At 53.3% G+C, this 25,086-nt stretch overlaps 1 protein-coding gene across 3 annotated transcripts in view; it reads left to right on the top strand.

The window, feature by feature from the left end:
• The window catches only part of ARHGAP39 (Rho GTPase activating protein 39), a 156,876-nt gene extending 132,262 nt beyond the window's left edge, over nt 1–24,614 (top strand). For 2 of the 3 annotated variants that reach the window (XM_058276212.2, XM_071208090.1), the window contains 6 exons: nt 18,001–18,093; nt 20,194–20,267; nt 21,501–21,700; nt 22,041–22,132; nt 22,410–22,579; nt 23,280–24,614. In XM_058276212.2, the coding sequence (XP_058132195.1) occupies nt 18,001–18,093; nt 20,194–20,267; nt 21,501–21,700; nt 22,041–22,132; nt 22,410–22,579; nt 23,280–23,474 (824 nt within the window). In that variant the 3' untranslated portion in view covers nt 23,475–24,614. The remainder of the gene's footprint in view (nt 1–18,000; nt 18,094–20,193; nt 20,268–21,500; nt 21,701–22,040; nt 22,133–22,409; nt 22,580–23,279) is intronic. The other variant, XM_058276213.2, reaches the window with a different exon arrangement.
• Nucleotides 24,615–25,086: the final 472 nt, after the last annotated feature.

Raw genomic sequence — 25,086 nt, 5'->3', positions numbered from 1 at the left:
CATGTTCTTTTGTCTGCTTCTGTTGTTGTCAGCAGTACGGAAATCTGTGTTTCTTTTTGTTGCATCATCTTGTTGTGTCAGCTCTCCATGTGTGCGGCGCCATTCCTGAGCAGGCTGCACTGTCTTTCACACTGGGCAGCTCTCCTTACGGGGTGCACTCCTTGTGCATGGGGCTCCCCTACGCAGGGGACACCCCTGCGTGGCAGGGCACTCCTTGCATGCATCAGCACTGCGCATGGGCCAGCTCCACATGGGTCAAGGAGGCCCGGGGTTTGAACCGTGGACCTCCCATGTGGTAGATGGACACCCTATCCATTGGGCCATGTCCTCTCCCCTCTTTCTGTTGTTTTTGTTCATTTTGTTCATTACCATTTGACAGAGGAGCCGAGGACCAAGGGCCACTGGCAGCCAGCCCCAAAATACCAGTCCTTGGGAATAAAGCATTGCCTTGATGATGCCTTGATTTGGACTTTTCCTAACCTCAAAACCATGAGCCAATGCATTCCCATTGTTTAAGCCAAACCATTGCATGGTATTTGCTTTAGCAATGAAGAAACTAAATCAGTGGGCAAAGGATTTGAATAGATATTTCTCCAGAGAACATATACAAGTGGCCAATAAGCACATGAAAATATACTCACCACCATTAGCCACCAGGAAAATGGAAATCAAACTACAGCGAGATCCCACGTCACACCCACCAGGATGGCAGTCATTTAGAAAGTGGAAGATGACAAGTGTTGACGAGGATGTGGAGACATAAAAGCTCATGACCATGCTGGTCGTATGTAAAATGGTGCAGCTGCCGTGGAAAACAATTTGGCAGTTCCTCACAAAGTTTAGAATTACCATTTGACAACCCCATTTCTAAGTGTACATCACCAAAGAATTGAGAAGTGAGGACTCAAGCAGATACCTGTACGCCAATGTTCATAGCAGTATTGTTCACAATAGCCAAAAGGTGGACAAACCCAAGTACCCCTCAGCAAGCGAGTGGACAAACAATATGTGGTGTGTCCATTCAATGGGATACTATTCAGCCATAAAAAGGAATAAAGTACTAGTGTATGTGGCATCACAGATGAACGTTGAAGACATGTTGAATGAAGTAAGCCAGTTACTAAAGGACAAATACTGTATGATTTCATTTATTTAGGAAGTGACTAGAGTAGGTAAAGTTAGGGAGAAAGAAAGTAGATTACAAATTACAGGGACGGGGGACGGCAAGGAGAAGTCAATCCCTAATGGATAGTCTTTATTTGGAGTGATGAGAAAGTTTGGTAGTAGGTGGTGGTATTGGTAGCACAACATGGCGAGTTTAACTAATACACTGAATTTCATACTTAAAAATGGTTAAAAAGGGAATTTTATGTTATAGATGTTACCACAATCAAATATTTTTTTAATAAAAAGAATCAACTAGTGATAGATGCAGCAGTTGGGAGGAGTTTGTAAATAACAATGCTGAATGAAAGAAGCCAGATTTCAAAGAGCTCATACATTATAATTCCATTCGTATCAAATTATAGAAAATGCAGACTTACCTGTCACAACAGAAAGCAGGTCAGTGGTCACAGGGTGGAGCAGAGGGACAGACAAGAGTGGGAAGTGACAAAGGGGCACAAGGGCTCTTTGGGGATGGTTTCTCGATTATGGGATGGTTTCATATGCACATGCCAAACTTACCAGATGGTGCGTTTAGGGCATGTGCAGTTTTTTCATGTCATTTATGCTTCATAAAACTGTTACAAGCTGGGTGATGTTGGGCAGTCGTGAAACCTGTCACCTGTAAAATAGGGACAATGAGAGTGCCTACTGCATAGATTTGTCACGAAGACAACTAGGATCAGTGCTTCTGCTGGTCTGGGTGATGCGTACCTGCAAGTTTATCCTACAGTCCTGCCTGTTTGAATACATTCTCTATAATAAAGTGTGCTTTTTTAAACTTTTTAAAAGAATGAGTATGTATAAAGTATCTAGAGTAGCACCTGGCATGAAATAAGCACTCGGTATCTACTGTCATTGTCGTTTCTTTCCTTGGACAGATGCCTGGAGGTTATTCTTTAGGGGGGCATCAAAGGGTCTCTGCCCTGCAGGACCCCAGGCACCTTGGAGAGTAGGAGGCAGGGAGGGCCACACCAGGCGTCTTCCTGGGTGTGCGGCCAGCGCCATCCATGGGCCGCGCTCAGGCGTCCCCGTGGACCTTCACAGATGTGCGGCCAGCGCCATCCATGGGCCACGCTCAGGTGTCCCCGTGGACCTTCACAGATGTGCGGCCAGCGCCATCCATGGGCCACGCTCAGGTGTCCCCGTGGACCTTCACAGACGTGTGGCCAGTGTCATCCATGGGCTGCGCTCAGGCGTCCCCGTGGACCTTCACAGATGTGCGGCCAGCGCCATCCACGGGCCACACTCAGGTGTCCCCGTGGACCTTCACAGATGTGTGCGGCCAGTGCCATTGTCCACGTGGATCTTCACAGACATGCAGCCAGTTTCATCCACAGGATGCGCTCAGGCGTCCACGTGGACCTTCACAGACATGCAGCCAGCGCCATTGCATGGGCCGCGCTCAGGCGTCCCCTGTGGACCTTCACAGATGTGTGGCCAGCACCATCCACGGGCTGCGCTCAGGCGTCCACGTGGACCTTCACAGATGTGCGGCCAGCGCCATTGCACGAACTGCGTTCAGGCATCCCCGTGGCACCGTCACAGACGTGTAGCTGATACCATGTCATGGGACCCTGCACTTGGAGTTTAATGTCCTCCAGTTGGTATCTTAACATTCTTAATTTTATCGTTGAATTTGTGTTTGTAGGTGAAGTCCGGTGGGGCAGTGGAGCACACACTGGGGCTGACAGCCTTGGTCCGTGCCCTCCCTCACCGCAGGCCACCCCCACTGCTCTTTCCCCCACCCTGTGACTGCCACCACCGAGAGAAGAAAATAAAACATCACATTCAAAAGGTCAGGAAAATCAGAATGCATCGTACTTCTCAGAAACTAGAAGATAATGAAGCGAAACAACCAAAATTCTGAGGGACATTCATTTTGAGTCTAGAAATCCTTATTCAGCCAAATTATCAATCAAGTCTGAGAGTAGAATAAAGGCATTTAAACTTCCCATGCAGCCTTCCTCAGGAAACTCCTGGAGCACTCCTTCTGTCAAATAAGAGAGTACCCCAAGAAAGAGGAGGTATGGGATCTAGAAAGAGTGAGTCCACACTGGTGAACTGAGAAGGGAATTCCTGGAGGGGGACAAGAGAGAACCCAGGGTGCAGCTGTCAGCCGGACTTCAAGTGCAGCCAGAGCAGTAAATGCAAAAAAAAAAAAAATATATATATATATATATGTAAAAGGAGTCCAAATAGGAAAGGAAGAAGTAAAATTTTCCTTATTTGCAGATGACAAGATCCTGTATATAGAAAAATACCAAAAAACAAAAAAAAACTACAAGAAAGCTATGAGATAATAAATTAATTCAGCAAAGTGGTAGGCTACAAGATCAATGCATGAAAATCAGTGGCATATCTATGTAATGAGCAATGTGAAATGGAAATAAAGAAAAAACAGGGGCGGCGGACTTGGCCCAGTGTTTAGGGCATCCGTCTACCACATGGGAGGTCCACGGTTCAAACCCCGGGCCTCCTTGACCCATGTGGAGCTGGCCCATGAGCAGTGCTGATGTGGGCAAGGAGTGCCCTGCCATGCAGGGGTGTCCCCCGCGTAGAGGAGCCCCATGCACAAGGAGTGCACCCCATAAGGAGAGCTGCCCAGCGCAAAAGAAAGTGTAGCCTGCCCAGGAATGGTGCCGCACACACAGAGAGCTGACACAACGAGATGATGCAATAAAAAGAAACACAGATTCCCGTGCCGCTGACAACAACAGAAGGGGACAAAGAAGACGTAGCAAATAGACACAGAGAACAGACAACCTGGGTGAGGGGTGGGGGGGGAAGAGAAATAAATAAATCTTTTTTTAAAAAAAAGGAAAAAACAATTCCATTTACAATGGCAACTAAAAGAATCAAATATCTAGGAATAAATTTAACCAAAGAAGCAAAGGAGTTGTACATAGAAAGCTATAATACACTGCTGAAAGAAATTAAAGAAAACCTAAATAAATGGAAATGCATTCCATGTTTATGGATCAGAAGACTAAATATTGTCTGTTTTTTGTTTATTATTATTGAAGAAATGAAAAGCTCTAATAATGATTGAAGTGATAAATGCACAACTATGTGATTATATCAAATACCATTGATGATACAGCTTGGATGAATTGTATGCTTTATTAATATGTAGCAATAAAATAGATTTGTTTTAAAAAATATATATGTCATTACTACCTAAAGGTGATAAGCAGGGAAGTGGACGTGGCCCAATGGATAGGGCGTCCGCCTACCACAAGAGGTCCGTGGTTCAAACCCCGGCCTGCTTGACCCATGTGGAGCTGGCCCATGCGCAGTGCTGATGTGCGCAAGGAGTGCCGTGCCACACAGGGGTCTCCCCCACGTAGGGGAGCCCCACCCACAAGGAGTGCACCCCATAAGGAGAGCCACCCAGTGCGAAAGAAAGTGCAGCCTGCCCAGGAATGGCGCCGCACACACGGAGAGCTGACACAGCAAGATGATCAAACAACAAAGAGAAACACAGATTCCCGGTGCCACTGATAAGGATAGAAGTGGTCACAGAAGAACACAAAGCAAATGGACACAGAGAGCAGACAACTGGGGGTCGGGGGAAGCGGAGAGAAATAAAAAATAAATCTTAAAAAAAAAAAATACAGGGAAACGGACTTGGCACAGTGGTTAGGGCGTCCGTCTACCACATGGGAGATCCGTAGTTCAAACCCCAGGCCTCCTTGGCCCGTGTGGAGCTGGCCCACGCGCAGTGCTGATGCGTGCAAGGAGTGCCGTGCCACGCAGTGGTGTCCCCCGCATAGGGGAGCCCCATGCGCAAGCACTGCGCCCCATGAGGAGAGCCGCCCAGCATGAAAGAAAGTGCAGCCTGCCCAGGAATGGTGCCGCCCACACTTCCCATGCCGCTGACGACAACAGAAGCGGACAAAAGAAACAAGACGCAGCAAATAGACACAGAGAACAGACAACCGGTGGGAGTGGGGGGAATTAAATAAATAAATCTTAAAAAAATACATGTGATAAGCAGATTCAGTGAATCCCAATAAATATTCCAAGTGCCAATTTTTAATCAGAAATATGGTGGCAAGAAGGCAGTGCTATGAAATATTGAATGTACTGAAAGAAAACAATTGTCAACTAAGAATTTTATACCCAGTGAGACCGTCTTTCAAAAATGAGGGGGAGATTAAGACATTCCAGATAAACAGAAGCTGAGAGAGTTTGTAACCACTAGATCTGCCCTACAAGCAATGCTAAAGGGAGTCCTTCAGACTGAAAGGAAAGGACAACAGATGGTGAACTGAAGTAGCATAAAGAAGTAAAGACCGATGGTAAAGGTAACATGGGTAGTTACGAATGCCAGTGCTATTGTACTGGCCATGTATCACAATCATATAAATAATCCCTGCATTATCCATAATTACTTTAAATTGATTCAACACTTCAGTCAAAATACAGATTGACAGTATGGAGGAAATAGAAAGCATGCCCAACTATCGCTGTTTACGAGAGACATCTCTTGGCTTAAGTTCAAAAGCATAAGTAGATTGAAAGTGAAAGGATGGAAAAAATATATACCATGCAGATAGTAGGCAAAACAGAGCAAGGATAGCTATACTAATATCGTATTAAAATAGACTTTCAGTCAAAACCTGTTATGAGGGGCAAAGAAGGTCACTATATACTGAGAAAGGAGTCAATTCAATAAGAAGACATAATTTTAAATTTACCTGCACCTTATGGCAGAGCCCCATGTATATGTAGCAAATACTGACATATTTGAAGGGAGAAAGAGAGGGTTCTACATTAATAGTTGGAAACTTTAATACACAACTTTAAATAATGGAAAGAACATCTAGAGAAAAGATCAATAAGGAATTAAAAGACTTCAATGATACTATAAACCAATCAGACCTAACGGACATACACAGAACACATCACTCAACAGCAGCAGAATACACTTTCCTCCTAGTGCTCTTGGATCACTCTCCAGGACAGACTCTATGTTATTTCACAAATCAATTTCAATAAATACAAAAACTGGAGTGGGTGTAGCTCAGTGGTTAAGCACCTGCTTCACATGTACAAGGGCCCAGGTTCAATCCCCAGTATCTAAAAATATGTAAAAATAACATACTTAAATGAATAAATAATAAATGCAAAAATATGGATACCATACTATGTAACTTCTGTGGCCACAATGCATGAAGCTAGAAATCAATAACAGGGAGAACCAAAACATTCACAAGTATGTGAAAATTGAACACACTCAAACTAATGAATGGGTCAAACAAGAAATAAGGGAAATTAGGAAATATCCCTAGGCAAATTAAAACAAAAACAGAGCATACCTAAATGTATGGGATGCAGCAAAGGCAGTGCCAAGAGGGAAATTTATAGCTCTGAATGCTTCTGTTATAAAAGAAAAAAGCTCTCAAATCAGAGACTTAACCTCACAACAGGAGGATCTAGAAAAAGGAGCAAATGAAACTCAAACCAAAAGAAGAAAATTAAGATTAGAACAGAGATAAATGAAACTGAGAACTAAAAATAATAAAGAGAATTAACAAAATCAAAGATTGGTTCTTTGAAAAGATCAATAAAACCAACCTTTAGTTGGACTGACAAAGGAAGAAAAGAGAAAGGGCACAAATATATTTGGACATGAAGGGGTGGGGTATTGCTTCTGACTCCACAGAAATAAAAAGGATTATAAGAGTATACTATGAACAACTGTATGCCAGTACATTAGATAACCTAAATGTAAAGGACAAATTCCTAGAAACATACGAGTTGCCTATTCCTCCCCCCCCCCCCCAATCTGGTTGTGTTGTCATCTTTTTTGGTGCATCGCTTCACCTTGCAGGGCCCTGCTCCTCTCTGGGCAGGTCTGGGACACCTTTTATTTTTTCTTTTTTCACCACGAGGTCCTGGGGCTTGAACTTGGGTCCCCCATATGGTAAACAAGAGCTCAGTTGCTTGAGCCACAGCTGCTTCCTAAATTGCCTATTCTGACTCAAGAAGAAATAGATTTCAACAAACCAATTATAAGTAAAAAGACTTAATATGTAATTAAAAAAAAAACAACTCCCAGCAAAGAAAAGTCCAAGACCAGATGACTTCACTAGTAAATTTTACCAGACATTCCAAGAAGAATCTACAATAATCCTGTCCAAAAAAACTGAAGGGGCGGAACACTCCCTAAACATCACCTGTAATACAAAAACCAGGTCTAGGGCAGCGGACTTGGCCCAGTGGTGAGGGCGTCCGCCTACCACATGGAGGTCCGTGGTTCAAACCCCGGGCCTCCTTGACCCGTGTGGAGCTGGCCCAGGCGCAGTGCTGATGCATGCAAGGAGTGCCCTGCCACGCAGGGGTGTCCCCGTGCAGGGGAGCCCCATGCACAAGGAGTGTGCCCCATAAGGAGAGCTGCCCAGCGCGAAAAAAGTGCAGCCTGCCTATAAATGGTGCCACCCACACGGAGAAATGACACAAGATGACGCAGCAAAAAGAAACACAGATTCCCGTGCCGCTGACAACAACAGAAGTGGACAAAGAAGAACACGCAGCAGATAGACACAGAGAACAGACAACCGGGGGGGGGGGGGATAAATGAATCTTAAAAAAAAAAACAAAAACAGGTATAGATAACCAAGAAAATAAAATTACAGACCAGTATCCTTTATTAATATAGGTGCAAAAATCGTCAACAAAATACTGGCAAACTAAATCCAACAATATTTTTAAAGGATGGTACACCACAATCAAATAGGATTTATTGCAGTCATGTAAGGGTAGTTCAGTATTTTAAAATCAATCAGTGGAATACACCACTTTTATATGATGAAGGAAAAAAACACATGATCATCTCGGCTGATGCAGAAATGGCATTTGACAAATGCCAACAATCTTCATAGTTTAAAAGAAAAAACATGCAGAAAACTAGGAATAGAAGGGAACTTTCTCAATATGATAAAGGGTATTTATAAATGTTTAAAAAGCAAATGTCACATTCTGTGAAGAAAAATGAAAAGCTTTCTCCCTAAGATCAGGAATAGAACAAGGATGCCTGCTCTCACTCTGTTATTCAACATAACTACTGGAAGTTCTAATGAGTGCAACCAGGCAAAATGAAAATAGAAGGCATCCAAGTTGAAAAGTGAGAAGGCAAATTATCCCTGTTTGCAGATGACAAAAGAAAGTATTGGAACTAAGACACAAATCCATAAAAGCTGCAGGATACAAGATAAACATGCAGAACTCAGATTTCTACGTACCAGAAATGAACAATCTGAGAAGGAAATCAAGAAAACAATTCCATTTACAACAGCATCTCAAAGAATAATAGGGAAGCGGACTGGGCCCAGTGGTTAGGGCATCCGTCTACCACATGGGAGGTCCGCGGTTCAAACCCCAGGCCTCCTTGACCCGTGTGCAGCTGGCCCATGCGCAGTGCTGATGCGCGCAAGGAGTGCCCTGCCACGCAGGTACGCGGGAGCCCCACGCGCAGGGAGTGCACCCAGTAAGGAGAGCTGCCCAGTGTGAAAGGAAGTGCAGCCTGCCCAATAATGGCACAGAGAGCTGACGCAGCAAGATGACACAACAACAACAAAAGAAGAAACACTGATTCCCATGCTGCTGACAACAGAAGCAGACAAAAAAGAACATGCAGCAAATGGACACAGAGAACTGACAACTGGGGTGGGGTGCTGGGGGGGAGAAGGGGAGAGAAATAAATAAAAAATATTTAAAAAAATAATAATATACCTAGGGAGAAACTTAGCCAAGAGGGAAGAGACTTGTACACTGAAACTTTGTTGAAAAAAATAAAAGAAGATCTAAATAATGGGATGCCATCCCATGTTCGTGATTGGAGGACAGTATTATTAAGATGCCAATACTGGGACGTGGACGTGGTTCAACTGATTGATAGAGCAGCTGCCTACCATATGGAGGGTTCAGGATTCGATACCAGGACCTTCTGACCCATGTGGTGAGCTGGCCCACACGCAGTGCTGCTGCACACAAGGAGTGCCATGCCACGCAGGAAACCCCACTGTAGAGGTGCCCCGTGTGCAAGGAGTGCGCCCCACAAGGAGAGCCGCTCTGCCTGAAAAAAGCACATCCCACCCAGGAGTGGCGCCGCACACATGAAGAGCTGACGCAACAAGATGATGCAACAAAAAAGAGACAGTTTCCCAGTGCTGCCTGACAATGCAAGCAGACACACCAAGAACACACACAGCGAATGGACACAGAGAGCAGACAACGAAGGGGAAGGGGAGAAAAATAAATCTTAAAAAAAAAATAGATGTCAGTACTGCCTAAAGTGATCTACATATTCAATGCAATCCCTATCAAAATGTCATCAGAAATGGGAAAACTGATCCTCAGCTTTACATGGAATTGCAAGGAGGCCTGTACAACCAAAACAATCTTGAAGGGAAAAAAAGTAGAAGGATTCACACTTCCTGATTTTAGAACTTAATACATGGTGATGTCCACTCCACCTCTGAACCAAGAGGGGGCTTAGATCCCACATGGCTGATGGATGCGATTCTCCTGCTTGCAGCTGTGGGCACTCTCTGTTCCCTGCTGTGGTGGTTGACCATCCTCACCTCCCTGTTAGCTGACCTGGGGAAGTCCAACGAACTGCAGAGTAGGCTTTGCAACTTTGCTTGGAGTTGTCCTTAATGATATTGCAGGGTCAGATGCTGGGCATTATACATCCTGCCATAACCCACTGAATGGACTGGGGGAGAGTGATAAACTACAATATAAACTATAATCCATGCGGTTCAGCAGTGCTCCAAAATATATTCACCAAATGCAATGAATGTGCCACAATGACGAGGGAGGTTGCTGATGTGGGAGGACTGGGGGGTGGGGGTGGGTTTGTCGGCACCTCTTATATTTTTAATGTAACGTTTTTTGTGATCTATTTATGTTTTTTAAAAAAAGCAGTTAAAAAAATAGAATCGTTGAAAGTTTGTCCATCTAGGAGAGGCAAAAAATAAATAAAAAATACTTAATACAAAGCTACAGTAACTAAACAGTGTGGTCCTACCATAAGGATAGACATAGACCAATGGGATAGAATGGAAAGTCCAGAGATAAATCCACGCATCTATGGCCAGTTGATTTTTTGCCAGGGTGCCAAATCCATTCAGTGGGAAAAGAACAGTCTTTCATCAAAATTAGTTACTTTTATGTGTCAAAAAAGACACTGTCAAGAAATTTAAAAGATAGCCTGCAGAATAGGAGAGATTATTTGGAGACCATATATATATGTGATAAGGGTGTAGTATCCAGAATATACGAATATACGAGGAACTCCTACAACTCCACAACAAAAAGACAACCCCATTAAGAAACGGGTCGTGGATTTTGCTAGACATTTCTCCACGGAAGATATTCAAATGCCAGTAAGTACATGGGGAGCTGCTCAGCATCATAAACTGTTGGAGAAATGCGAATCAAAACCACAAGAGACCACTGCACAGCCACTAGGGCCACTATTATTTTAACAAACTACCTGAAAATAACACTTGTTGGCAAAGTTGCAGACAAATAGGAACCCTCATCCATTGCTGGTGGGAACGTGAAATGGTGCAGCTGCAATGGAAAACAGTTGGGTGGTTCCTCAGAACATTAAACGCAGTTACCACGACCCAACAGTCCCACTTCTAGGAATAAACCTGAAAGAATTGAAAGCAGGGATCTGAACAGATATTCAAGTACATGAGCATTCATTGTGGCATTAAACACAGTTGCCAAAAGGTAGAAGTAACCTAAGTGTCCATCAACAGATAAATCGACAAACAAAATGTGGTCTGTCTGTACCTTGGAATGATAGTTAGCTGCGAGAAGCAGCGGAGAGCTGGTGCCTGCTGCCGTGTGGCTGGGCCTTGAAGACCGCATGTTGAGTGAAGTAAGCCAAGCGCAAAAGGACAGATATTGTAGGATTTCTCTCATATGAAGTACTTAGTATAAACAAATTCATAGAGACAGAAAGTAGTGTACAGGTTGCCAGAGATGGGGATGAGGGAATGCAGTGTTACTGCTAAATGAGGATGTGTGTTTTGGTTTGAAATGATTAAAATAGGCTGGAAATAGTGGTGAAAGTTACACTGTGTTCTCAATGTACTTAATGTCAAATAATTGTTCACTTGAAATGGTTGGAGTTATTTTTATGTTACATATTTTACCACAATTAAAAATAGTTTTGTTTTTTTAAGGTTTATTTATTTTGCCCCCCTCCTTCATTGTTTGAGCTTGCTGTGTTTGTTTGTTGTGTGCTTGTCTTCTTCTTAGGAGGCATCAGAACCTAACTAGGGACCCTCCCATGTGGGAGGGAGCTACCTCTGCTTCTTCCTTTGTTGGGTCTCTCATTGTGTTTTTCCTCCTTGTGTCTCTTTGTTGTGTCATCTTGTTGCATCAGCTCGCCACGCCAGCCCATCGCATCAGCTCACTATCCTGCTCATCTTCGTTAGGAGGCACCAGGAACCAATCCAGGGACCTCTTGTGTGGTAGGCAGGAGCTCACCTGCTTGAGCCACATCTGCATCTCATAAATTGTTTTTAAAATATTTATATGGGACTCGGCAGCAGGCTCCACGCAGACCAGACTTTCTCACCCGCATGCCTCACTCGGCTACCTCTGCAACCATGTCTGACAAACCCATTAAGACTGAGGTTGAGAAATTCAATAAGGTGAAACTGAAGAAGACAGAAATGCAAGAGAACAATCCACTGCCTTCCAAATAAATGATGGAACAGAAGAAGCAAGCAAGTCGTAACGAGGCGTGTGCATTCCACAAGCACTGCCTTCTTGTTTCACAGCTTTTCGCTGTTAACTCCGTAAGGTGCAGAGAGGCTGGGTCAAGTTCAGATGACTGTGCTTCCCTTTCCACATCCAAGAACCAAGCACCACTGGAGAGGAAGGCCGCGCCTGCCCCATCTGCCCGGCGGCTGGCAGGGGAGGACAAGAACTTGCACAGTAGTGAGATCTAGAGGAAAAGCAGAAGCTGGACCAAGGTGTCTTTCAGGCTATAAAATGCAGTTTAATCAGAGTGGCATTTTGTTGTTGTTCAAATGATCTTAATTACTGGAATGCACTATTTTTTAATATGCAAATAAAAAGTTTTAAAACCTAAAATATATATATACACATATGGGAAGCGGATGTGGCTCGAGCAGTTGGGCACCTGCCTACCACATGACGTCCTGGGTTCAGTCCCAGTGCCTCCTAAAGAACACAGCAATACAGCTGGCGCAACAAGACGACGCAGCGAGATGATGCACAAAGAGACACAACAAGCAGGGAGTGGAAGTGGCTCAAGCAATTGGGCCTCTCCCTTCCACATGGGAGGTCCTGGGTTCGGTTCCCAGTGCCTCCTTAAAAAAAAAGCAGAATAGACACAGAGAGCACACAGCGAATAGACACAGCAGACAGAACAAACAAGGGTGGAGATAAAATAAATAAAATCTTCTAATATATATATATTCATATAGATGGGTAAGGGGGGTAAGGGGACCCAAATAGTCAAATTCCATCTTGTAAAAGAAAAACAAAGCTGGATGATTCACACTTTATCATTGTAAAACGTATTACAAAGCTACAGCAATCAAAAGTGTGGTATGGTACAAGTCCAGGTATATAGACCAATGGAATAGAATTGAGAGTTCAAAAATAAATCCTCGTACCAATGGCCAGTTGCTTTTTAAAAAATATATTTGAGCTGTTATAAGTTTACAACAAAATCAGAGAATACAACATTCCCATATAACACACACAGAAAAAATTTTAGGAAAGCAGATGTGGCTCAACCCGTTGGGCACCTGCCTACCACATGGGAGGTCCCGGGTTCGGGTCTGTGCCTCCTAAAGAAGACGAGCAGACACCACAGACGCTGCAGCCCGCGGGGAGCAGATGTGGCTCAGGCCACTGGGCACTCCCCTCCCGTGTGGGAGGTCCTGGGTTCAGTTCCCAGGGCCTCCTGGAGAAGGCGAGCAAACAATGAGCAGGTAGATGAGAGAACCATCCGGGGGAGGGGATAAATAAAAAATAATTAAATCTTTTTTAAAAAATTATTAACATTTTGCGTTAGTGTGGTAACATTTTTACAGTTATGGACCAGTGTTGTTATAACTATCATTACAATAGGTCCTAGTTCACATTAGGTTTTACTCTTTGAATAGCTCTATGGGTTTTTCATTTTTTATTTATTTTCCTGATAACCTGTATATACAACATAAAATTTCTAGCTCTAACCGCTTTCAAGTATACAATTCCATGGTGTTAACTATATCCACAATGTGCTACCATTACCACTGCCAAAATTTTTCCATCCAATCAGAATGCTTTACCAATTAGGCATTAACAAACCCCCATTTCCAACTCCCACCCCTGCCCCTTGTGCCCTGTGTTCTAATTTCTGACAATTTTCATTCCCTAATGTAATTTCATTTATTTTGATCACATATGTTCCTTGTGTCTGACTTACTTCACTTCACCTGATGTCTTCAAGTTTCCTCCATGTTGTAGCATGTACCACACTCCTTTCTGTTTTGTATTTTTTTTAGGTACTGGGGGCCAGAGATCGAACCCAGGTCCTCGTATGTGAGAAGGTGGCGCTCAACCACTGAGCCACATCAGCTTCCCCGAGTTAGTTTGCTTGGTTGTTTTTAACGGAGGCACTGGAACTCCCATGTGGGGAGCAGGAGCTCAACACATGAGCCACAGCCACTCTCTCCTCTTTTTTTTTTTAAGCATTTTTATTGAAATATATTCACATACGTCATTCCTTTTTATGGCTGAGTATCATTCCATTGTGTAGCTCTGTCACATTTTGTTTATCCATTCATTAGTTCATGGACATTTCAGTTTTTGACAAGGGAAATATTAGTCTCATCAATAAATTGGGAAACTGATAAGCACGTGGAAAAGAGTGAAAGTATACCTCTAACTCTTACCATATACCAAACAACTCAAAATGGATCAAAGATCTAATTTTAAGTGCCAAAACTATAAAACTCCTACAAGGTAACATTGGTGAACAGCTTTAGCTGCTTGTATTGGGTAGTGGATTCTCAGATGTTCATCAGAGGGCATTATCAAGAAACTGAAAAAATAACCTACAGAATGGGAGAAAATATTTGGAAACTATGAATCTGATAAGCGTTTAATATCCAGAATATATAAGTAATTCCTACAACTCAACAACAATAAGGCAAACAACCTTATTTAAAAATGGGCAGAAGACTTGAACGGACCTTTCTCCAATGAAGATATACAAATGACCAATGAGCACATGAAAAAAATGCTCAACGTAATTAGCCATTAGGGAAATGCGTACCAAAACTACACACCCACAGATGTTCATTGCAGCATTATTCACAATAGCCAAAAGGTGGAAAGAACCCAAATGTCCAACAGCAGATGAACGGATAAACAAAATGTGGACTATCCATACAATGGAATATTATTCAGCCATAGAAAGGAGTGAAGTGTGGTACACGCTGCAACATGGGTCAGCCTCGAAGACATCATGTTGAGTGAAGTAAGCTAGACTCCAAAGGACAACATTGTATGATCTCACATGAAATAATCTGAATAAACAAATTACTAGTCAGTGATTAGCATGTTTACCGGGGGCGGGAAATGGGGAGCTAATTCTTAATTGGTGCAGAGTTTCTATCTGTAGTGGAGGAGAAGTGTTGGTCTTGGGTAGTGTTGATGGTAGCACAATTTATGAATGTGATAAACGTCAATAAATTGTATATTTGAAGGTAGTTAAAATGGGAAATCTTACATTATATAAAGGTTACCAGAATAAAAATTTTAAAAATCAAAGAAATATTTTGTCTTGGCACATTTTGAAAGAGAGTTTGGGAATAAATTTGCAATCACTTAGAAGACAACTATTGTAATCAAAAAGAGTAATCATAATATATTTGTACATGGTTCAAGTGTTCATGTAAATCATCAAAATAATAAAAATGATTGATCCTACCAAAATTACTGGGTAGAGGGTACACGACCTCTGTGGGAGGGGGTCCCAGACAGATCAGGATGTCACCAAAGCAGTGCTTTCCTCCCAGACACGGCGGCCTGGGGCTGCGGCCGCCGGCCTCGGTCCTGGGCGCCTCCGCCACGGCAGTGTGCGGCGGCCTCCCCACGCCGCTGCCTCCTCTCCAGGCTCTGCTGACCTGCAGCTTTGCTCTCTGAGTCTTATTCTCTCAGAAGGGGCCCCAGAAATAGGACTCGGACCATCCCTGGGGAGCAGGCGCAGCTCAGCGGTGCACACCTGCTTCCATGTACAAGGTCCCAGTTCAGTTCCCAGCGCCTCCTGAAAAGGGGGAGAAGATCTGTCCCGACTGGAGCAGCCTCACAGGGGCTTCAGCCCACAGGAGCACTCAGGTTTGAGAACACGCTTATCCGTAGTGGACACAACTCCAAACGGCACGGCCCCTGTGTTGGGGTAAGCAGACCGGGACTGTAAAGTCATACAATTAATATATTACAGAGAATAAAATAGGAGCAAAATGGATGAAACGATGGAACTTTTCAACAGAGAACTGTAATATATGAAAAAATGTCAATGGACATAACAATTGAAATATATAATATCCAAGATTAAATGACACCTCAGATAGGTCTAATAGACTAGAAAATATCCTAACTGAACCGCAGAAAATAAGCAGATTTTTTAAAAAAGAGAACAGCGCCTAAGCATGTGCTACACAGTCAAAAGTTGAAAAAGGTATAATTTGAGTCTCAGGAGGAGAGCAGAGAGAGAGAATGTAGGAAGCAGTACTGGAAGAAATAATGGCCAAGAAATTTCCAAAACTGATGAAAGACATCAACCCTCAGAGCCAAGCAGCTCAGCAGACCCCAGGGCACATGTGCTCAACTCCAGAAAACCCGAGAAAATGCTAAACGCAGGCAGAGCAGAAAGGCACACCAGCGTCGAAGCAGCAGTAACGGAGCCAGACTGCTGAGGGCCCAGGTGCTGCAGGGAAAAACCCCCAGCAGCCCGGGCGGGAGCTGGGCAAGGCTGCCCGGGGTCTCCCTGTGAAAGGAGCGTTGCGGCACTGCTGACGCCTTGCCACGATGTCGAGGAGGGTGTTTTGGAGGGAGCGTGGTTCATCTGCTGAAGGTGCTGCAGGCAGCCCCAGGAATTGTGCAGAGCAAAGCGCCCAGCACAGCTCAGGCCACGACAGCCGCCCCAGGAGGGCTGTGTGTCAGCCGCAGCACCGCTGGCCCTCCCACTTCCTGCCCGGCCCACCGCTTACCTGCTTTGTGCTCTGAGGCACATTTATTTTAGTAACCATTTTATTTTGCCAACATTTCATGTCTAGAGCATTGCGAGTACACCCCAGGCTCTCTGACGCGGGCCCCTCTGCTCGCCCGCCTCCTCCCCACTCTGCTTCCAGAGCTGCTCTGGGCACCCTGAGGTGCGCCCCCGCGGCAGGCTCTTCATCTAATCTCCTGGAAACCTGACTTGTCACAAGACCGCGTGGCATGCAGCCCGCAGCCAGCTCTGCTCGTTGGTGCTTGCCCTTTGAGTCCCCTTTACTTTCTCTCCAGGGTGGGGGGGGCGGCGCGGCTTTCAGGTCTCCTTCGCCCTCTTTTCGCCTGGAGCAGCTTCTCCAGCCCCGTGGGCCTTTGTGGTCTGTGGGGAAGGGCCTGCGTTTGGCGCTTGTGTCCTCACCCTTCAGCTCAGCTGATGCGTGTTGGGAGGGAGCCTGCGGGGTGGTGCCAGGCCCTTCCAGCGCGGGCGGCCTGCGGCCTGGGTGCGGGCGCCCCAGCGCCGATCCCGATGGGCCCCTGCGAGATGAGGCTGGACTGTGACTCAGACCTCCACGCCTTCCCCCGTGGCTTCGGCATCGCCTGCCTGAGTTGACGATGACCGTGCTGGTTGAAAACGGTGAATTTCTGGGAGGGACACGGTGCCTGGGAGGGCTTTCTCCCCGCCCTGGAAGTGCTCCGAGTAGTTGTGGGTTTACCGGGACACTGCGCAGAAGGTCCAGCTTCCAGGTGACACCCCGTCGCCCCCACCGTTGTCCCCCAGGCCGACGTTTTGGGTCAGTGTGGTGCAGCTGTGACGCCGCCACGGTGACGGCGCACGCGAGGCCGTGGCTCTGTCGGGCGGCCCTCGCACTCTGAACCTTGGTCGCTGAGGCGTGAGGGACGCCCGTTCTTGGTCTGCAGGAGGGTGGAGGCCAAGGGAGAGGAGGGCAGAGGTCGAGGGAGGACCCCCGCCCTCCTCCCCTTTTCCTCCCCCTCCCGTCCCGGGCCTGCCCGGGGCCTCCGGGCTGGTCTACAAGGCAGGTGGGGGGGGAGGCCGGGCCGCCTTGGCGCAGGGGCGCTGCCTCCCAGCCGTTCCGGCCGCACAGCCGAGCGCCCTGGGAGGCGTGGGCGGCGGTTTGCCCAGGACCCGGCGGGGTGCGCGGACTCGCCTGCTGCCGCGCCGCTCCGCCTCTGTGGGTAGGGGCGTGCGGGTGGGCGGGCTGGGCGCCGGGCCAGGGTCTCCGTGGAGCCCCTCAGCCTGGCTGTCGGCCGGGGCACGGGTGGCTGCGCGGCCTCGGCTGCCCCGTCTCCTCCCGCTGCCCGTCCCGTCCGCCTCCTCCTTCACGGCCCGCGGGGGCGCACCCAGGCCTGCGGCCCCGAGCGGACCCTGCAGAGGCTCCGGAGCCCCACTCAGCCCCCGGGCCCCACACGGGCCGTGGTCCCACGTCAGCCCCAGACCTCGGAGTCGGGCGGCGGGGACGGCGGAGGACAGCCCCTCCAGGGCCTGCCCGCCGGGCAGACGCGCGTGGCGCCCGTCTTCCCGTCCTCATCCTTGTGTTTGCTCCCCAGTGACCCAGCACATAAAAGAGCTCCTGGAGAGAAACACTAAGAAGAGGTCCAAATTGAGAAAGAAACCCAAGCCCTATGTTGAAGAGCCGGATGGTAGGGCCCTCTCCGCAGCGCCCGCGCGGGCAGCTGCGCCTGTGCCTAGCTCTGCTCTGTCCGGCCTCGGCCGCCTGGCCCTCTAACAGCTTCCGGGCTGGGGGCGGGAGGGCCAGCACTAACCACCAGGCCTGCTGTCCACCTGGGCGGGCGCCCGGCGCAAAGGCCCTTTCCCGCCCCGCTTGTGGGGCTCGGGGGTCGCCGCGGGCTGGCGCTGATCTCGCGGGGGCGGCCCCAGGTGAGTGAGCAAGGGGCGCCGCCCAGCCCCGCCCCACCGCCTCCTCCCCGGGGGTCCCCGGCTCTCCGCTCTCCCCCTGCGCTCTGGCTCTGGACCACTCTCCCCCCAGAGGCTCCCACTGGGGTGCCCGCCGCTCTGAGGACGTCCTGCCTCTGCTCTGTGCCCACGTCCTCTTCCCATGGGCCCACTTGCTCGGGCGCCCCTTCCTCCAGGAAGCCTCCTTGGCTGCTCACTCCTGTGGGGACCTGGGGCAGGATCAGCCCCTGGAGCCTCCGTGACTTTCCAGGACAGCGACACCTGTGACCTGCAGCCCTCCCCTGCCCCGGGGTGGCTGGAAAGAGGCGCTTCAAAGCCTGGGGGCAGGCGTGCTGGCCGACACTGCAGCGCATCACTTCTGGGGCTGAGCCTCTCCCCTGGCCACGCGGGCCCTCGGGCCTGCAGCCTGGGACACCCGGCCGTGAAGTGGGGTGGGTGGGTGCTCCGAGGCTGCTGTCCTTGCAGCTGGAAAGGCAGAGCCGCCCTGGCCAGCCACACCACCTGGCTGGGGGCTCAGGCACAAGCCTGGGCACCTGCCCTACACGGGCAGCCTGGGGCACCCACCCCGGCCTCGGGCTGCAGAGTGGGGGGCCAGAGCCTGGACCCCGTCTGCCCCCACGGGGGTCAGGCTGGGCTCCGGCCAAGACCCCACTCAGCCGCCCGGCCTGGGTCCTGAGGTGGGTTCTCTCCAGAGACCCTGAGAGGGCCCCCAGCACGGAACCGTTCCGAGAAACTCCAGTTGCTCTCTTTGTGGTCACTCTAAAAAGCCCCTCAGAACGTCAAGAGTCTCTCACGTCATTAGAAACTAGAAGATTCCAGACCCAGACTTTCTTAGGTGTGCCCCGAGCTCGGGTCCACAGTCCCCACATTCTGAGACGTGCAGGAGGACCTGCTGCTGCGAGCGGGAGGCCAAGCAGGCGGGCGCCGGGCCTGCGGGGGCCCCCTCCTCGCCTGTGCCCACCAGGCCGCAGCTGCCCCCTCCCTGCCCCCTCCCTTCCCTGTACTCTCCTCCTTCTCGCTTTCCTCCCCTCCCCTCCCCTCCCCCTCCCTTCCCTCTTTTCTATCCCCCCTCCTTTTCCTCCCCCTCTCCCCCTCCCTTATCCCCCTCCCTTATCCCCCTCCCTCCCCTTCTCTCCTTTGCCCCCTCCTCTTCCCCCACTCCCCCTCCCTCCCTCTTCTCTTCTTTCCCCTCTCCTCTCCCCCTCCCTCCCCCTCCTCCCCCCTCCTGTCCCCCCTCCTCTCCCCCCTCTCCCCTCCTCTCCCCCCTCCCCCCCTCCTCACCCACACCTCCTGTTTGTAGCTAGGGAGCTCCTGCCCTGGGGACTGCTGGGCTCTGCTGACACTGCCTGGTCTAGCCCGGGTACCTTACGGGTTAGAGGGAAACCCGCGCCCTGGGGAAGGGGCTGGGGCGCTTCCCGGTTGCCGCCTTTGGCCCTTGGGAAGACCCCGGGGTGGGGCAGCCCCCTGGCCCAGCAGCACCTCCGTGGCCTGAGGCCCTCGGGGCTGCGGGAGGGCGGGACCCCCACCCGGCTGGCCGGTCTCCAGCGCTGGCCTGGGCGCCCGCTCCCGCTCAGGAATCGGTGGCGCCCACACGTTCTCCAAGGCGAAGGGCTGGGGCGAGGGCGCAGGGAGCCCAGGCCGCTGCAGCCAAGCCTGCCCTGCGCCCTCGGGCCGAGCCTCTGCCCTCCCCGGCGTGGGCACGTGGGCTCTGGGTGGGTTTTCTTGCTTCTGCCTGGGCGGCCCTGCCGTGGGCAGGTGCTGGGGGTGCCTCTGCTGGCTGCCCCCCGCGGCCTCCCCCGCGCCCACTGACCACTGCTTCCTTCCAGGGGTGGCCATCAGCGCCTACGCCAAGTACTGCTACCACAAGCTGCAGCGGGCAGCCCTGACCGGGGCCAAGAAGGTGCGTGCGCTTCTCGGGGGCCGGGTGGGGCCGGGGCCTTGGGTCCCTTCATTCGTGGGGGCAACAGGCAGTACCCAAAGATCATGGACGTGAGGGGGCGACCGTGGGCAGCCCCTCTGTGGTGGGGAGGGCCAGGCAGGGAGACCCTGTGGCCTCATCCCTCCTCGGAGCCAAGAGCAGTCTGGGCTCGGGAGAAGAGCCCCCAGCAGGGACCCTAGCCCCCTTTCCCTCACGGGCCTCCCGCCTGTGCCCAGGCCCCCAGTTTAGGGGCCAGTGCTGGACCACAAGAGGCAGGTGGACGGCAGATGTGGCCTTGTGCAGGTGCAGCCTGCCAGGGAGCATGCAGGCTGGGCAGGAGCCCGGGGTCCGCTGTGCGGCACCGCCTATCCCCAGGGCCACGCGTGCACCCAGCCCCCGGGGTGCCCGGGCTGCCCGTCTGGGAACAGCAGGGCCTGGCGGCCAGGTGGGGTCTGCGGCAGGTTCGGGGGGGGCGGGGGGCGGGGGGCGGTGGTGGTTGCGGAGTTTGACAAGGAAGGTTTCCTGGGAGCTGCTGCTGAGCCCCCAGTTCCGCCGGAGCTGCTGGGAGCTGAGGCCACAGGATCCAGCGCACAGCGGCCAGCGGGCAGGTGGGCGGGGGCGGGGCGCAGTCGGCCTGGCCACCCGCTGGCCTCCACGCAGCCCCGGAGCCCCAGGCCAGCCTCTGCCCTGCCCGCCCCCGCCCATTGCGCCCCCTTGGCCTCGCGCTGAGCTGGCTCTGCCCACCCCGGCCCTCACCTGCCGAGGTGCAGCATGCTCGCTCCCCCCATGCCCTCCCCATACGTCAGTCCCTTGCCCACGCCACCCACTCAAGGAAGTCCTCGGGCCTCGTCTGCTCCGGGCTGCTGCCCAGGCTCCCCAGCCCTGCCACAGCCGGACCCCAGGCTCTCCCCCCCTCCCCCCGGCAGCCCCCGCCTGGCCCACCTAGGGGCCGCTCCCGCTCTCCCTTGTGACGCCGGGGCCCTGAAGCCTCGGGGCGCTGGAGGCGGCCAGCAGGAGGCCTTTGGGGACGAGAGCTGAGCACACTCCGGCCAGCCCCAGGGTGGGGTGGGCTCCAGCGGTGCAGACCCCTGTGCCTGCGGGCGTGAGTGGAAGCAGACACCAGGCGAGCAGGAGGCGGCCCGGGGGTGGGCAGGGGTGGGCAGAGCTGCGGCGCGCAGGTGGGGAGGCTGGACGGGAGAGCCACTGTCTCCGCAGGGGCTGCGGAAGCCCAGCCTGGAGGAGATCCGGCATGCCAAGAACGCCGTGTTCAGCCCGTCCATGTTCGGCAGCGCGCTGCAGGAGGTGATGAGCGCGCAGAAGGAGCGCTACCCCGACCGGCAGCTGCCCTGGGTGCAGACGCGGCTGTCTGAGGAGGTGCTGGCCCTCAACGGCGACCAGACGGAGGGCATCTTCAGGTGCCACAGCAGCGGGGGCCACAGGGGGCCTGCCTGCGGCGGGCGGGAAGGGGTCTGCAGCAGGAGGCCCCCCCAGAGCAGGGCGGGGAGGCCGGGCAGGGGGCAGGGCCCAGTCGCTGCTGGAGCTTGGCTCAGGGCTCGCCGCCCTCACCGGGCCTCCGCGCCGGCCAGGAGTGCGCGACCTACCGGGCCAGCCCGAGCGCGTGCAGGCTGTGCCGCCCACCTGGCCACAGCGGGGCTTCCAGCCCAAGAGCGGGGGCCAGCAGCCCGCCGCGAGGCCGATGTGTGGGGCAGCCCCGAGGGGCAGCGAGGCCCCCCAGACCCACCCTGTGCTCCGCAGGGTCCCTGGGGACATCGACGAGGTGAACGCCCTGAAGCTGCAGGTGGACCAGTGGAAGGTGCCCACGGGCCTGGAGGACCCCCACGTGCCTGGTGAGAGCCGGGGCTCCACCCTTGGCCCCCCACTCCCCAGCAGACGGCCTTGCCCCCCCTGGGCAGTTTCCACCTCATCTGGGCTCCCCAGGGCCAGCCTGTGCAGAGCCCAGCCCCCGGGCCGTCTTGCGCAGGGCGCGCGCCCCTGGCCCTCTGCAGGGGCAAGCCCGTGTCCCGGCGCCCCTCGCAGCAGGCCCTGGCTCCCTTGGAGAACCCCTACTTGGCACGGCCCTCTCGCCCGCGTCCAGACAGCCCCGGCCCGCCCCTGTGTCCGCAGCGTCGCTGTTGAAGCTGTGGTACCGCGAGCTGGAGGAGCCCCTGATCCCGCCCGAGTTCTACGAGCAGTGCATCGCGCACTACGAGAGCCCCGAGGCGGCGGTGGCCGTGGTGCACGCGCTGCCGCGCATCAACCGCATGGTGCTCTGCTACCTCATCCGCTTCCTGCAGGTGGGCGCGGCGCCCCTCCCGGCCCCTGCGCGCCCCTCACTCCCACCGCCTCCTGCGCGCCCGCGCCGCCCCGCCCACGCGCCGCCCCGCCCCGCGCCCCCGCCCACGCGCCCCCGCCCGCGCCCCGCCCCCACGCCCACGCGCCCCCCGCCCGCGCCCCGCGCCGCGCCCCCGCGCCCCCGCCTCGCGCCCCCGCGCCGCCCACGCCCGCGCCCCGCCCCGCGCCCCCGCCCACGCGCCCCCGCCCGTGCCCGCAGGTGTTCGCGCAGCCCCGCCCCACCCACGCGCCCCCGCGCCGCGCCCCGCCCCGCGCCCACGCCCCGCCCCGCCCACGCGCCCCCGCCCGTGCCCGCAGGTGTTCGCGCAGCCCCGCCCACGCGCCCCGCCCGTGCCCGCAGGTGTTCGCGCAGCCCCGCCCCGCGCCCCCGCCCACGCGCCCCGCCCGTGCCCGCAGGTGTTCGCGCAGCCCCGCCCCGCCCACGCGCAGCCCCGCCCACGCGCCCCGCCCGTGCCCGCAGGTGTTCGCGCAGCCCCGCCCCGCGCCCCGCCCACGCCCCGCCCCGCGCCCCGCCCACGCGCCCCGCCCGTGCCCGGTGTTCGCGCAGCCCCGCGCCTCGCCCCGCCCCGCGCCCCGCCCACGCGCCCCGCCCGTGCCGCAGGTGTTCGCGCAGCCCCGCCCACGCCCCGCCCACGCCCGCAGGTGTTCGCGCAGCCCGCCAACGTGGCGGTCACCAAGATGGACGTCAGCAACCTGGCCATGGTGATGGCGCCCAACTGCCTGCGCTGCCAGTCGGACGACCCGCGCGTCATCTTCGAGAACACGCGCAAGGAGATGTCCTTCCTGCGCGTGCTCATCCAGCACCTGGACACGAGCTTCATGGAGGGCGTGCTCTAGCCGGGCGGAGCAGGGGCGCGGAGGCCCGGGGAGGGGGCGGGAAGCGTGCCTGGCTCTGCCCGCGGGCGCGGCGCCCGCCCGGCCTGCCCCCACCCCGCCCCGCCCCGGAGTGACCCAGCACCAGCTCCCTGAGCACAGGGGTCCCGGGCCGCCCCCCCCCCCCCCCAGCCTGGTGCCCTCCCACGTCTTCTTCCTGAGCCCGAGGGCGCAGCCTCGTCAGGGCAGAGGGGAAGAGCCCTGCAGCCCGCCCTTCGTGGGCTCCCCCACCGCACGGCCAGTTCTGCCGGCACCGCCTTGCCCACCACCACCCGTGGGTCGGCCCCAGGAGGCCGGCTACGCAGCCCTGAGAAAGTGCCTTCTGTTTCCTGGAGCCGAGCTGACACTGCCCCCCCCGCCAGGCCTGCGCCGGAGCACATGACCCACCCCGAGGACGAGCACTGCCCCTCTCCCTCCTCCGGCTGGTCCTGGCCCACAGCTGCCCCTGGGCACCAGGAGAAGCTGCCCTGCCAGCCCCCTCCTCTCCCACCTGCCCACCTGCTGCCTGAGCCAGGTGACTGCACAGGAGGTGGGGGCTCGGACACTGGCCCAAGCAGGGTCCACCCGTTCCACAGCCTCATAGGAACTCTCTGGGATGGGAGGGCACCCAAACCAAAGTCCTCTGGGGTGGGGTACAGGGCTGGGCAGGCATCTTGGGGCAGGGAGGGGGAGGGATGAGAATATTTTTTCTTAGTGTACCTATAAATCCAGAATCTATCCTGCATCCCAGGTCTGCCTGTGTATAGAGATATAAATAGAGCGAAAGATTATAAGAACTAAATTTGCTAACGACATAGTTTTAACCCAAATGCTATTTATCTCTGAGCCGTCGTCACCGTCCTCTGCAGAGCAAGTTGGTAGCATTCCTTCATTTTCTTCTCCAACCTTGGCTTCTGACCAAAAACCAAACCCTGCCCGACCCATCCCCATCCCAGACCTGCAGCAGATGAGCAGGAAGGAGCCCCAGTTGGGGTCCAGAGCTGCTGGGGGTAGGGGTCACCCTAAAACTCAAGTTTGTACATTTTCCATTTTGTATTTTGAGTTCCAATTGTTGTAAAACTTAATTTTTCCCTAGTTTATATATATATATATTTTTAGAGTTGAGTTTTTATTTATTATTGGAAACAAAAAGCCTAGCCCTGCCCAAGCCGGGCGTCCTGCAGGGTCAGCCCCCCGCCCCCCAGGAGAGTCTTGCTCAGGTGGGCTCAGGCCTGGGCGGCGGCCCGACCGACTCTCCTGCCGCGCAGACTCAGAGACGGCTCCACTTGGTGTGAATAAACCACTTACGGACTTGCTGAGACGTGGTCACTGCCGCCGCCTCCCAGTCCCCGGGGTGGGGTGGGGGGTTGGGCAGGGGACCGAGGGGGGGCGGGTCATGGCTGGGGAGAGCGCAGCCGGGGGTGCAGGGGATCCGGGAGGGAGCGCAGCCAGGCCCGGGGGTGCGGGGGAGAAGCGCGGCAGAGGGTCCTGGGGGGGCAGGGGAACGCGGCAGGGGGGCCGGGGTGCGGGTGGCGTGCGGTCGGGGGTCCTGAGAGTGCGGGAGAAGCGCGGCCGGGCGTTCTGGGGGGCAGGGGAG

This window comes from Dasypus novemcinctus, chromosome 14 (assembly GCF_030445035.2).
Source record: "Dasypus novemcinctus isolate mDasNov1 chromosome 14, mDasNov1.1.hap2, whole genome shotgun sequence".
NCBI classification, from domain to species: domain Eukaryota; kingdom Metazoa; phylum Chordata; class Mammalia; order Cingulata; family Dasypodidae; genus Dasypus; species Dasypus novemcinctus.
Note: the sequence above shows the minus strand (reverse complement) of the source record. Positions and strands in the feature narration are given on the sequence as shown.